The sequence below is a fragment of the Elephas maximus genome, chromosome X (assembly GCF_024166365.1).
Source record: "Elephas maximus indicus isolate mEleMax1 chromosome X, mEleMax1 primary haplotype, whole genome shotgun sequence".
In the NCBI taxonomy this organism is placed as follows: domain Eukaryota; kingdom Metazoa; phylum Chordata; class Mammalia; order Proboscidea; family Elephantidae; genus Elephas; species Elephas maximus.
This window is the reverse complement of record NC_064846.1, coordinates 159,233,931-159,248,306: the sequence shown is the minus strand read 5'-3', so window position 1 is coordinate 159,248,306 and position 14,376 is coordinate 159,233,931. Positions and strand designations below refer to the sequence as shown.

The 14,376-nt window shown below is 37.1% G+C and overlaps 1 protein-coding gene across 4 annotated transcripts in view; it reads right to left on the bottom strand.

Moving 5' to 3' along the window:
• The window catches only part of RPS6KA3 (ribosomal protein S6 kinase A3), a 111,443-nt gene that overhangs the window by 41,590 nt on the left and 55,477 nt on the right, over nt 1-14,376 (bottom strand). For all 4 annotated transcript variants that reach the window (XM_049873248.1, XM_049873249.1, XM_049873250.1 and 1 more), the window contains 2 exons: nt 8,571-8,687; nt 2,969-3,050 (listed from right to left, as the gene is read on the bottom strand). In XM_049873248.1, the coding sequence (XP_049729205.1) occupies nt 2,969-3,050; nt 8,571-8,687 (199 nt within the window). The remainder of the gene's footprint in view (nt 1-2,968; nt 3,051-8,570; nt 8,688-14,376) is intronic.

Sequence of the window (14,376 nt, the reverse complement as noted above, 5' to 3'; positions counted from 1 at the left end):
TATTTGACTCAGCTAAGAATGATTTTTATAAAGTCATAATAATGAAAACATTACTGAGAGGACAAGAAATGGGAAACTGTTGTGCAGGCAGCAGCATAAGAGAACTAAACCCTCATCTTTTGGGTTAGGAAATTAATAAAGTATGTCTCCAAATGAAAACAATCAAGGAATTGGAATATAAGAATGTTGAATATGAAGGTAAATGGCAGAAGTAGCTAAAGAGATCAAAGTCATTGCTTCCGGGGGTCCAGAATTAGGCTAGGGAGGAGGATGAGTACAGAACTGCTATTTTACATTATAAGACTCTACAGATATTACTTTCATAAAAATAAGAACTAAATTTAAAAACACATTAAAAATTATCCAGCAGCTACAATTCTAATAAATCAAATATTCTTATTTTTCTATTCCTTATGTTTATATAATTTTACATACTCGTAGTAGCCAAATTTTTGATAATTTTAAACTTACATATTTTCATTAAGCTCAATTTTATGATTATATTTAAAATACTTCACTTTAATAATATTCTATTAGGTAGTGATACCATAATTTTATGAACATTCCTCTATTTTTCAGTGTTCATAAACTTTCTAAATTCTTGCTGGTGTAAATAGTGTTGTAATGAGAATCTTTAAGTACCGAAGTTCCCTTTTTTGAGGTTATTTCCTCACGTTAAATTAGCAGCAGTAATGGCTCTCTATACACATGACAACACTGCTTCCCAATTTATGCTGCCAACATATGAAATGGTAACTCATTATTTTAATATATATTTTTTGATTTCCAGCAAAACTAAACATTTTCCCAAAGATTATTTTATCCCCTTGCATAAAACTTATCCTGAAATCTTTTAGGTGGAGGTTGTAATGTTATTTCTTATCAACTCCTAATGCCACCATCTTTCTACATTTATTAGCTGGGATTCTACAAAAGAAGGAGCTTTTCCTTCTCCCCCAGTAATTAATTTATTCTATTATTTATTTATATCAGCATTGTACTCATGGTTTCTTACTTTATCCAATGGGTTATATATAATCTACCACTAATTACTGCAATGCTCAAATTGTCCTAGATTTGACCAGTGGGAGTCCCTTAATCAACTCCTTATACTGATATTTTATAATATTTTGGGTGAATATTTTCCCGTCTGTTTTCTTATTTGTATTATTTTTCATTGTATGAAAGGTTGAAATTTTTTTGTACTGTCAAATTTGTAATTTGCTTTCATTTGTTCAATATCCCTTCACAAGTTTCCTAGCTGTGTTACGTTTTAGAATTCAGTTACGTTGGTGTTTACTATGGTATGGGGTTAAAGAAAAGACTGTAAGCTAATTTTTTTCCAAATTACTCAGCAGTTTTTCAAACAAAATTTATTAAAGAATTATTTAATTCTCCCATTGTTCTGTATACCTGCTTTGTCATACACCACAGCAAGCACTCAATATTTCTGTAACAAATAGATTAAAATTTTATATATAATTTTTTATACTATTTTGTTTCATTGATTTGTATGTCTGTGTTATTCTCCCCAATTAACACACTGATTTACAGCTGCTTTAGATAAGCTTTAATACCTGACAGAGCTTGTTCTCTTTATTCTTCTTTTTCAGGGTGCTCTTTGAGGTACATTTTTTTTAATGAAATTTTGAAAATTATGTTAAGTTTCAAGGAAAACGCAACTGGAATTTTGATGATATTGAGTTAACTGGATGGCTAGAGGAAAATTGAGATTAACAATATTTAGAGCCTCCTCTAAAAAGAATTGGGCATTTATTCTCTTTCCTGATATCTTTTAGGCTTCTTAAGAGTTTTGTAGTATTATCCTTTACATACAGTACACACAACGCAAACGCTGTTAATTATATGAAAAGAAACCTGACTTTTGTTGCTTTTGTGAATGAACTCTCTTATTTAGGCTTCATCTATGCAGTTTTATAACATGGGATTCATGAGTATAAAATTATAAAAGTAGTGATATAAAGGTAGGGCACTGTGGATATAACTGAATTACCTGGTACTAGCAAGAATGAAGTATAGTGCTATGCCATGGGGTAGAGACTGGCTAGTAAAGAAAATACATTCAGGAAAGGTGTAACAGACTAGAAGCAAAGGATGGTGTTAATAGAGGAGGGAAAAAAATGAGTGGATGGTAATATCCAGGAGGAGTCCCTGGGTGGCACAAACAGTTAAACACTCAATTACTAGCTGAAAGGTTGGTGTCACAGTCCTGAAAACCCTATAGAGCAGTTCTACTCTGCACACATGGGGTTGCCATGAATTGCAATCAACTCGGATGGCAACCAACAACAACCACAGCAAATATCCAGAGTGGGTAACTAATTGGGAAGGATACTATCAGAAATAGTAAATGATCTTTGTAAATATACCTTCCAGAATATTTAAATATCTTTAGAAATTGCATGTACATCAAAGAGGAATCAACATATAAAACATCTAGAGGTTGGGTGGTAACATATCACTAAATTCAAGGAAGATTTACGTATTTAAAAATCTATATACAATTTCATCTAGGTGATTTTTTACCTATACAAACCAAATTCTGCCTTAGATTTTCCAAAATGACAGGCTTGGAATAAAAACTTACTTGAGTTTTTATTCTAAGGTAAAGGCCTTAGAATAAAAGCAATTTTCTATCAAGTTTTTTTTAAACATTAAAATAATTATAACAATTTAAAGATAAATCAAGCCCAGTTTTAGTATTCCAAGTTTCTACTTGCCTGAAGCCCAAGATGAATATATGATACTTCTTTTATAACATGGCACCTTCCTTTCCCGTTAGTCCAATAGGAAAAATTCACTAAAAGAAAGTCTAAACTTAAAGACAGTACCAGGAACAGATTGAGAATGTGAGTAAACAGCCTAGGAGTCATATGACATCTATAAAGACCTTTCAGTTTGTTTATACTGCACGAACATTACAATTAGGTAAGTAAGCATCACTTACCTTTCAACGTGGCCTTCTTCAATACTTTCATGGCATAAAGCTGTCTAGCATCAGAGCCTGAGATTTTTTTAACTAAAAAAACCTGTATTTAACATAAGAGAAAATAAGTTTTATGAAGCATCACAAACTATTAAAACCAAAAACCAAATCACCATCAAGTCAATTCTGACTCATAGGGACCCTTGCAGACCCTTGCTATAATACAGTTTACTACCAGTCAGATTCTGATACATTGTAGATCAAGTTTATTTCCCTTAAAATGTACCAATTATAAATACAAGGAATTATAAACAGTGGTTATTATAACTTGGAATATCAATATAAGTGAATACATTTTCTTTGTTGTTTGCAAATTTCCAAAGATCATATAACATATAAAACAGAAAAAAAACTTTAAACTATTTAGCAATTAGACTGTGAAAAGCCTAGTATGTTTAAAGTATAACACAGGTGATGATGGCTCCACTTAACAAAGATTCTTCTCATTCCATAAAAAATGTTACATAGGGATTTCCCCTTTATCATAATTTTCTGTTGAATAAGAGCTTCAGAAGAAAGGTGCCTAGCATATTTAGGGTAGATGGCCTAGGAGTAGGCCCAACTCCATTTTGTTACAAGCTCCTGCTTCTACATTCCTGAGAACTTACCTTGACTTCTTTCATTCGCATGCATATGACCTCAGGCCTCTGGCTGGGTGGAACCAACAGACCCTGCCCCCCTAGTAATTACCTTGTTTAAGGGGCCTGGCCTTTGCCCCAAAACCACTTACAGCAAATAAGGGTGGGATCAGGAATGTGACTGTAGGAGAATGAGTTTACCCAGGAGGTTTTGTGCAGGAACCCTAAAATCAAGGTGCTTGATCAAAGTAGAGAGCTAGTTTAAAGTCAGAGGCAGACTCCATTTTCCCCCAGGCTCTGCTTCTGGGGGGGTGACCCAAGACTGATGGTGGATGAACAAGGGAGGGGCAGCTTGCCTTCAGGAAGAATGTGGTTGAAAGTAGATTAACTAGTATGCAGAAAGGTGCTTATACAGGTAACATGCCTGGGCATGTCCTTAATGATTTACCAAAAATAGCCAATCAGAAGAACTTACATTAGCTAGCCAATCAGAATATTTTTTTTACCGTTAGTTCCTAAGTCAGGCCTATATCTATCCTCCAAAAACTGCTGCCCCTTGGATTCCTGGGTTTCACTGGCTGGGGCCTCATGTCTCCCCATTTGAATGTTTTTGAGCTTTCTATAAATCCTTTTGTTTTATTCTAGCGGAGTCTGAGAGCTTTACTTTAGGACCCCGCTGATGTTAATTATTCACTGATGAATAGTCTTTTTCTACACAAAAAAGCTACACATAAATGTTTTCATTGCTAGGCAGAATAATTTCAAAGTACATTCACATCAAAGAATTCTATTGAAAAATATTTAATGTGACTTAAGTCATAATCCCCTCCAATACACCTTTTCTTAAAATCAAATTATCACATTTGCCTTAATACAGAGAACACAATCCCCGGGTATGGTATTGAGCATCTAGATTTTTCTAATAGTTTTGTCTGCTTTAAAAATATAGTGTAGGGTTTATGCAAAATAATTATGGTCTGCGCTAAAGAATTCATGGTTAAGCTGTAACATGGCTAATACAAAACTATCAATAAATCCCTCCTACTCATTTTCATTATTAGTTTCATGATCTTTTCCACCAAACCTTTAAACAGACCTGCTAAAAGGACCTGAATGTCAACTCTTTTTTCCCCCTACTCATTCTTTTGTTATTGAGCTGTCAAAGGTAGGAAGAAGAAGACAACCAATTACAGTTAAGAATTACTTTAGGGTCAGCTCTCAATGGTCTGCATTAGTAAGCTAGGCTGTTGGCATACAATAAAAAAATGACTCATTCAACTGATTCTAGGGGCAAGGCAATGACCGTCACTTGAAAAATTTTCCCAAAGGGAATGGGCAAGGACCTCAAATCAAAGGAAGAGCACAACTGGCACAGAAGCCCCGTAATCACCCCTTCCTTCTTCACTATGCCCCACTCTTTAGTTCCTTTCAGCCAGTTAGCAGAGAGTCAACCTAGGTAGAGAAAAGCACTCTTAATCAGGGTGGTTCCTAAGGTGGGGTGATGTTCAAATGTTAAAGGTAATCACAGGTTATTACTATTTTGAATAGACATAAATTCTAATTAGGTGGAGATAATTACTATTTATCTGATAATTATTCATCCTTCAGATTCCCTAATCAAGGGTCTTTGTTCCACACTAGAAGAAAAGTTCTCCTTGTTGATCCCAAACTTTCTTCACCTGTCCTGTGCAAGCACCTTCTTAACTCTTTCTGAAGTATTTTCGTGTTCAAAGTATTTCTAACAGATCATCATGATAGCTTTGGGAGGCAGGCTGACTAAATAATGCCTATTTTTTAGTTGTCCAAACTAGAGAGGTTAAATAATTTGCCTAGCTTCACAGGAGAGGTACTGAGACATGAACCAGGTCAGACATGCAGCCCTGCGCTTCTGCTCAGGTGCTCTTTCTGTGTTTTCTCCAGCTGGCTGGGTAACCAGCCCAGCAGGAGCAGCAGCAGTCACAGACACGATGGGACTTTCCTCCACAAGTGCTGGCCTGACCTTTCTACCACCCCCAGGAAGCTATTCTAGGCTCTGACAGGTCATCCCTGTTTCCTTGGTTTAGATTGGCCTTTTAGGATGAGTAAGAAAGGAGACGCCCTATTTTTAATGTTTGCTATTTATAGTAAGGTTTTTAAGTTACTTTTAAAGAAATAAAGGGAGAAGTATGCTAACTCATACCATCTTAAATATTGTGTGCCCTTAAAGTCTAATGTATAAAAATAAACCCATCTATTTGGGTTTATCAAGTGGCATGATAAAACAATTTAATATCAGATATTATGTGCTTAGCCTTATATCATTTAATTCTCACTACTAGCCTATGAGTTCAGGACTATTATTCACTCATTAATTCTGTCCAGTATTATATGCCAAGCACTGTGCTACTGGTTCAGTGCTGAGACCTGGCACAGGCATGGCCCCTGCACTCATGGAACATACTGACTAGCGGGGGAGACAGCCAATAAACAAATAATTACACAAATGAAGAAATGTAACTGTGGCAAGTGCTATGAAGATGCGGTATATAATGTTAGTTATGAGAGGATAAAATAGAGGATTATGACCTGGTTGGGATGGCTGGGAGGACTTCTTTGAGATCATAAACATGAGAGGAGCTGAGCAGATGAAGAGGTGGGGGTGAGGCCAAGTACAACAGACAGAGGGAACAGCATGTGGAAATGCTTTCTAGTGGCACGCTTAAGGACTGAAAAGGAAGGCCAATGTGGCCAGGATGCAGATAAAGACCAAAAACTAAACCCACTGTCGCCAAAGTTGATTCCGACTCACAGCAACCCTACAGGACAGAGTATAACTGCCCCATAGGGTTTCTGAGGCTGTAATCTTTACAGAAGCAGACTGCCACATCTTTCTCCCGTGGAATTGCTAGTAGGTTCAAACTATCGACCTTTCGGTAAACAGCTGAGAGCTTAACCACTGCATCACCAGGGCTTCTCTATGACATGAGCGGTCCCGGTTATTGACAAAGATCATATATTCTTTGAGGTTTTGTGGTGATTGTCATTCATGGAGTTTTGATACATTGATTCTATTCATCTGACTGCCAAATCTTTCTCCTGCAGAGCAGCTGGTAGGTTCCAACTGAGTGTTTTAACCACTATGCCACCAGAGCTCCTAAAATGCAGATAGTGAAAAGTATATAAGCTTATGCTTGGAATTTGCCTTTATCTTAAGAGCAAAGAGTGGCTACTGAAGGGTTAAGGGATAGAGTGTAAGATGAGCTCATGCTGGCTGCTATACAAATAATGGATTGAGGCAAGAACAGGATAAATTTGGGGAGATCCAATTAGGTAACTCCCTCCACAGAGTAGGGAGAAATGATGGCAGCACAGACTGGAGGGGTGGCAGTGGAGAAGAGACCGGGCATGATTGGAGAGATCTTTACTAAATCAACAGGGCTTGGTAAGGGATCAGATTGGCACAGGGACTGGGAAGGGGTGGGAACGACAAGGATATGTTAAGAATGCCTTCCACAATTCTGGCTTGCTGAACTGGATGCCATTCACAGTGACAGTGAGAAATAAAGTTAGGTTTGGAAGTAGAGAAAGACTGAGAGTTTGGTTGGTCTTGGACATATTCAGTTTAAAATGCCTCTGAGACATGCAAACGGAAAACTCAAAAGATCAGCTGTATATACAGTTCAGAGCTTCGAGAAGCAATGTAGATTGGAGATATAAAACTGTTACATCAGCTGTATGTGAATTAAAATTGAAATGGTGGGCACAGAGAAAGCCAGTTAGTAGGGAGTGGGTCATGACTGGACAACAATGGGTTTTTTTTTTTTTTTTAGAGTGAGGAGAAGGCAGGCTAGAATTGAACCTTGAGGAACTTCAATATTTAATGGTTGGCTAAAAGAGGAAAATGGGGCTCCAAGTGGTTAAGTAACGTAAGCACATATAAAGAGTAAGTAGAAGAATAAAAACTTAAAAAAAAAAATTGAACTCAAGTCTGGCTGACTAGAGTCCAAACTTGCAACCATTATTATGCTCTTCTGGCTTCTTAATCTATATCTGTATTAAAAGCATCACTTCGGGTCTAAAGGAGGTCTACAACTGCAACTTAAATTATCTATGTTTTCCAAGAATTACTGAAGTCCTATTAAAATACACAAAAGAGCTAAACTAATGCTGTTCTGAAGACTGCAAAGAATATCTTCAAATGTTTCCTTAGAAAGGCAGTAAGGAAGCACGGTACTGTGAAGTTGAATTACAATTTCGGAAACTTCCTCTTGCTGAGGAATGGTCTAGAGAGATCAAATAGTAGCAATTATAATGCTGTACACTTCTCAAAATAGAGTACAGGAAGTAATCCTGAGGTGAGAAACAAGAGGCCAAGGAATACTTGAAGAAAAATGATAGAGATGTTGCATCTTCTGGAAAAATTTTTATTTGGTAGTTTTGGGGAACATTTTTTTTTACATTCAAAACAAACACTGATATTATTGAATAGAATGCAAACTTTGAGTTCATTTTAAAGGCAAGCCCCAAGTCCAAAAAATTTTAGACTTGTAGTAACCCCTGACCCTAGTTCTATAAGTAATCCTCATTCGCTTTCTTCTCTTATCAGGGATACTTTGGAGGAAAAGGTTGAGTTGTACTGTTAACAATCTATTGCATGCTTGATCACCTTCAAGCCCTACACAAGGACTCAAAGAAAGGTCAGCTTATCAAGGAAATATCTTGTGATTTTTAATAATTCAAGAAGCACGATTACACAGGAGGTCATATGATCTTGAAGATAAAATGAAGTAAATACCGCCAATTTACTAAAGTTTCCGAAGTACTTCTGAATGACGTCATTCACTTGCCTACACTTAACTGATAGTAAGAAAGGTAAAAACACAGAAAACACTGCTTGGCGGAAGGACTGTTAGCATTTCATAAAATATTTCCATTTCTCTGTGTGTAAGAGATCTACATGAATTCCAAAAATCAGCTTTTTTAAAAAGCACACACTCATGACTTACCTTTCCAAATGATCCCTGCCCTAATACTTTCAAAAGTTCAAATTGAGAAGGATCTGCCTTTTCATGTCCTTCCTTTACATGATGCGTGATTGCAATTTCTTTGATGCTGCCTTCTTCCTGTTGAATCAAATATAAGAGAGCTCCCAGTCAGAGTTACTTTCTCCTGCTAGAAATGAAGTAATATTAATTTAGCATATCATATTAGAAACCCTCAAATTAATATTCACAAACCACCCTTTGTTGACCTACCAAGTAAACAGAAAATACACCAAACAAATATACTTTGAAGTTAAATGTCCGAGATAGAATATTACCAACCCATCATATACGTCAATTTAATTAGATCTGAACATTTCCAAGTCTCCATTCTCCCTACTGGAGATAAGTAGAATGAATAGTTTCATGGAGGGGGGGCAGAGGGTGTAAAGAAGTCTGAAAACAACAGACTAGAGAATTCTGCTCTGTTCTGACATGTTGTTGTACTAGGTAGAACCAGTGCTATACATATTAAAAAAAAAAAACCTGTTTACTGGGGAGAGGGGTTGAAAATATTCCCATGTAAATGTGGAGATTTCTACCCTCAGCACGGCCATTTCAGTAAGTATACTTTAAGTTTCTTTCTGTTTGAAATACTGAAGTTACTTTGTTTCTAGGACTACCTGGGATGTGACAGCAGAGAAAGGAAGAACTCTAAAACACAAAGTCAGAAAGGATTTAACACTGGGTGGAGGATGAGACACAGAAAAAAATGACTATTCACCATGATGGAACAGTGAAGGGTCTCAGGGTTAAGAGAAGCATTTTCAAAGACGGGATATTTCAGCATATCTGAGGGACGTGTCAGGAGAAAGAGAAAGGTTGATGATAATAAGTATGCACAAGGATTTCAATTACTTATTCATCCTGTGAACCACATGGAAAGTATACCATATTTAACAAGGCACTTGATTATGTAGCCAAAAACTACAAGAAAAACAAAGTCCAATAAAACCAAAAACATAAGCCTGTCTGAAAGAGACTGCCATTTCTATTTTGTTGAATGCCATTTCATTTTTTCTAGATGCGTAAGTACTATTTGTACAATCTAATGTGTAATACAAACACAGTTCATTATTGTTATTGCTATTGTATATATAAACATTTGAGCTCAATTAACATTTTCTGAGACATCCACAGAATGTTGGCAACATACGGAATTACAAAGATTTCTAAAAAAAATATATACCAGGAAATCCAAATATGGAAGCTTTTGAAAATTAGTAGTAAAAGGACAAAAAGCCCCATGAGAAGAAAATGGGGAATTCAGGCCCACCATTTTACTCCCTGAGACACAGGCTGTAGTTTGTAGATTGTCCTACTATTTAGGCAGCTAGACCATTTTGGACAATCTCAGGACTTTGGCAACAATAATAAGATAATCCCCTAATATTTTATTTAGTCCTTTATTTTGTAACTTGACATGCATTATCTCCTGTAATTTCTACAACCATTCTGTACAGCAGGTTTATTAGGGTAGAATCAAGCACTAGCGGACTCTAGAATATACCTCCTTCCTGGGCACCCCTTCTCTCCAAATAAGATCAATGTACAAGGGCTTGAGGAGTGATGGCTGTTAGTAGCTACAAGAGGAAAGGCAGGGAGCAAATGACCAAATTTTTTTTTTTTACTTTTCAAAGAACAAGATATACTTGCTTATGGATGGGAAGACTAAACATTATAAAAATGTCTATTCTACCAAAAGCCATCTACAGATACAACGCAATTCCGATCCAAATTCCAATGACATTCTTTAATGAGATGGAGTAACAAATCACTAACTTCACATGGAAGGGCAAGAGGTCCGGGATAAGTAAAGCGTTACTGAAAATGAAGAATAAAGCGGGAGGCCTTCCTTTACGTGATTTTAGAACCTATTATACCGCCACAGTAGTCAAAACGGCCTGGTATTGGTACAACAACAGGCACATGGACAAATGGAACAGAATTGAGAATCCAGACATAAATCCATCCACATATGAGCAGTTGATGTTTGACAAAGGCCCTAAAACAGTTAAATGGGGAAAAGATAGTCTTTTTAACAAATGGTACTGGCATAACTGGATATCCATCTGCAAAAAAATGAAACAAGACCCATACCTCACTCCATGCACAAAAACTAACTCAAAATGGATCAAAGACCTAAATATAATATCTAAAATGATAAAGGTCATGGAAGAAAAAATGGGGACAATGCTAGGAGCCCTAATACATGGCATAAACAGTATACAAAACATTATTAAGAATGCAGAAGATAAACTAGATAACTGGGAGCTCCTAAAAATCAAACACTTATGCTCATCCAAAGACTTCACCAAAAGAGTAAAAAGACTACCTACAGACTGGAAAAAGTTTTCAGCTATGACATCCCCAATCAGCACCTGATCTCTAAAATCTATATGATACTGCAAAAACTCAACTACAAAAAGACAAATAACCCAATTAAAAAATGGGCAAAGGATATGTACAGACACTTCACTAAAGAAGACATTCAGGTAGCTAACAGATACATGAGGAAATGCTCACGATCATTAGCCATTAGAGAAATGCAGATCAAAACTACAATGAGATTCCATCTCACCCCAACAAGGTTGGCATTAATCCAAAAAACACAAAATAATAAATGTTGGAAAGGTTGTGGAGAGGCTGGAACACTTATATACTGCTGGTGGGAATGTCAAATGGTACAACCACTTTGGAAATCAATTTGGTGCTTCCTTAAAAAGCTAGAAATAGAACTACCAAACGATCTAGCAATCCCACTCCTTGGAATATATCCTAGAGAAATAACAGCCTTTACACCCACATTCACTGCAGCATTGTTTACAATAGCAAAAACATGGAAGCAACCAAGGTGCCCATCAATGGATGAATGGATAAATAATCGTATATTCACACAATGGAATACTACACATTGGTAAAGAAAAACGATAAATCCAGGAAACTATTTCATAACATGGAGGAACCTGGAAGGGATTATGCTGAGTGAAATTAGTCAGTTGCAAAAGGACAAATATTGTATGAGACCACGAATATAAGAACTCGAAAAACAGTTTAAACAGAGAAGAAAATATTCTTTGATAGTTACGAGAGTGGGGAGGGAGGGACAGGGGGTTTCACTAATTAGACAGTAGATAATAACTATTTTAGGTGAAGGGAAAGACAACACAATACAGGTGAGGTCAGCACAACTGGACTATACTAAAAGCAAAGAAGTTTCCTGAACAGACTGCACACTTTGAAGGCCAGCGTAGCAGGGGTGAGGGTTTGGGGACCATGGTTTTAGGGGACATCTAAGTCAATTGGCATAATAAAATATATTAAGAAAACATTCTGCATCCCACTTTGGAGAGTGGCGTCTGGGGTCTTTAATGCTAGCAAGCGGCCATCTAAGATGCATCAATTGGTCTCAACCCACCTGGAGCAAAGGAAAATGAAGAACACCAAAGACACAAGGTAATTATGAGCCCAAGAGACAGAGGGGGCCACATAAACCAGAGACTACATCAGCCTGAGACCAGAAGGACTAGATGGTGCCTGGCTACAACTGATGGCTGCCCTGACAGAGAACACAACAGAGAACCCCTGAGGGAGCAGGAGAGCAGTGGGATGCAGACCTCAAATTCTCATAGAAAGACCAGACTTAACGGTCTGACTGAGACCAGAAGGACCCCAGAGGTCATGGTCCCCAGAGCTTCTGTTACCCCAAGACAGGAACCATTCCCAAAGCCAACTCTTCAGACAGGGATTGGACTGGACTATGGGATAGAAAATGATACTGGTGAAGAGTGAGCTTCTTGGATCAAGCAGACACTTTGAGACTATGTGGGCAGCTCCTGTCTGGAGATGTAAGGGCAGAGGGGGTCAGAAGCTGGCCAAATGGACATGAAAAGAGAGAGTGGAGGGAAGGAGTGTGTTGTCTCATTAGAGGGAAAGCAACTAGGAGTACGGGTGTATATAAGTTTTTGTATGATTGACTTGGTTTGTAAACTTTCACTTAAAGCACATAAAAAATTTTTTAAAAAGGTATACATAGGATTGATTAAGTAAGATTCAAATTCAGCAAGTATTTATGAAGCATCTACCATGAATCAAGCCTGTTAGGTGTCTTTTTCATCCTTTCTCTTATATTTAAGCTTCACAACAAATCTTTGGCCACATACTAGGTTAGAGAGGGCTGACAGTAACATAGAGTGAAGGAAATGCTACAGCAAGCAAAAACATTTCAGATTTCTCTCTGTACTCCCCCGTTCACCACTAGAAATTTGACAGATCTCTTAAATCCAAAATGGTTTGAATAAATTTTGAAGTTTAAAGAGACTAGGTGACTTCTAAAGATCACATGCCAGTAATTGGCTCAACTCCAGGTCTTTTGACTTTGACAACAAGGCTCTTACCAATGCACTCCACCAAGACTGTCAAGGACTCTTGGTGATTTCCCATGCAAGATCAATGGACAGGAACATAGACTTACACCTCTGGGCTTTGTAATTGGTCTATATCTCGGGTCAGTTAGCTCAGCTGGTTAAAGCAGTTGTCTCTGAACTTTTGGTAGTACATCTCTATCAGTAAAAAAAAATTTAGCACATACCACGTATTTATATATTCATTTATAAATTATATACATATAGTTTTTACTACTGAATTATACATGGAAATGAAGTTTCATTAAAAAGTTCTTATCTTTCTTTTCTGTACCCCAAAATATTGACTAATGGATTACAGGCTTGAACTCATATGGCCAAATTCACGGGTTTGAGTTCAGCACGTGCCAGTTAGCCTCTTATGGAGAAAACTATCTTTTCAAGAGCCTACCTGGAATCTAAAAAACCAAAACCAAACCAAACCCACTGCCATCGAGTTGATTCCAACTCATAGCAAACCTATAGGACAGAATAGAATTGCCCCATAGGGTTTCCAAGGAGTGCCTGGCGGATTTGAACCGCCGACCTCTTGGTTAGCAGCTGTAGCACTTAACCACTACGCCACCTGGAATCTAGCAGCCATTAAATAATGAGGCTGTGAAGAACTTACTTTGTAACATTCTACATGTTTTACAATTTTTCTTGGGTAAGTGGGAATGTCATTTAGCAGGCTACAGCATTTTTTAAAATCTTATATTTAATAACAAATACATACTACAATTATCTGTCACAAATAAAAAGGCAAAACAGACTTGGAAGAAAGATCACTGAATTACAAACATTTTGTATCTTATAGCAGTTATACAGGATCATACAGGATCAAGCCTTACTCTTACATAGCATGAACTACAATCAGTTCAGTAACCACATAAACAGTGGTAACTATGAAACGAAGAGCTCATCTTTGATAACTACCACTCTTTTCCCAGGTCAAGCAAGTTACTAAAAAAATATAGTCTCCCTTTGATCCCTTGATAAACATCTCCTGAAACACCTACTATGTGCCAAGCACGTTCCTGGAAATACCTTATGTTCTTTCATTTTCTATTTCCAATGCCATGATCCAAGCGCAGGCCTTCATGGTCTTTTGTGTAGAAAACTGAAACTAGCTTGGTTACTCATACCTCTTTCTGCACTACCCATTCCAATTCATCCTACTGAAAAATTCATTTTCTGAAAGTCTACAGCTCCAATTGTATGACCAGGCTGCTCAGAACTCCTCTTTGTTTTCCCAAACTAAAATGCAGTGCTTCACCTTTGCTTTCAAGGTCCTCTACAATATGGCCTCAATCTATCTTCTGGAATTAGCTCCCAACATTCCCTTACATGTAGCCTTTAGTCAACAA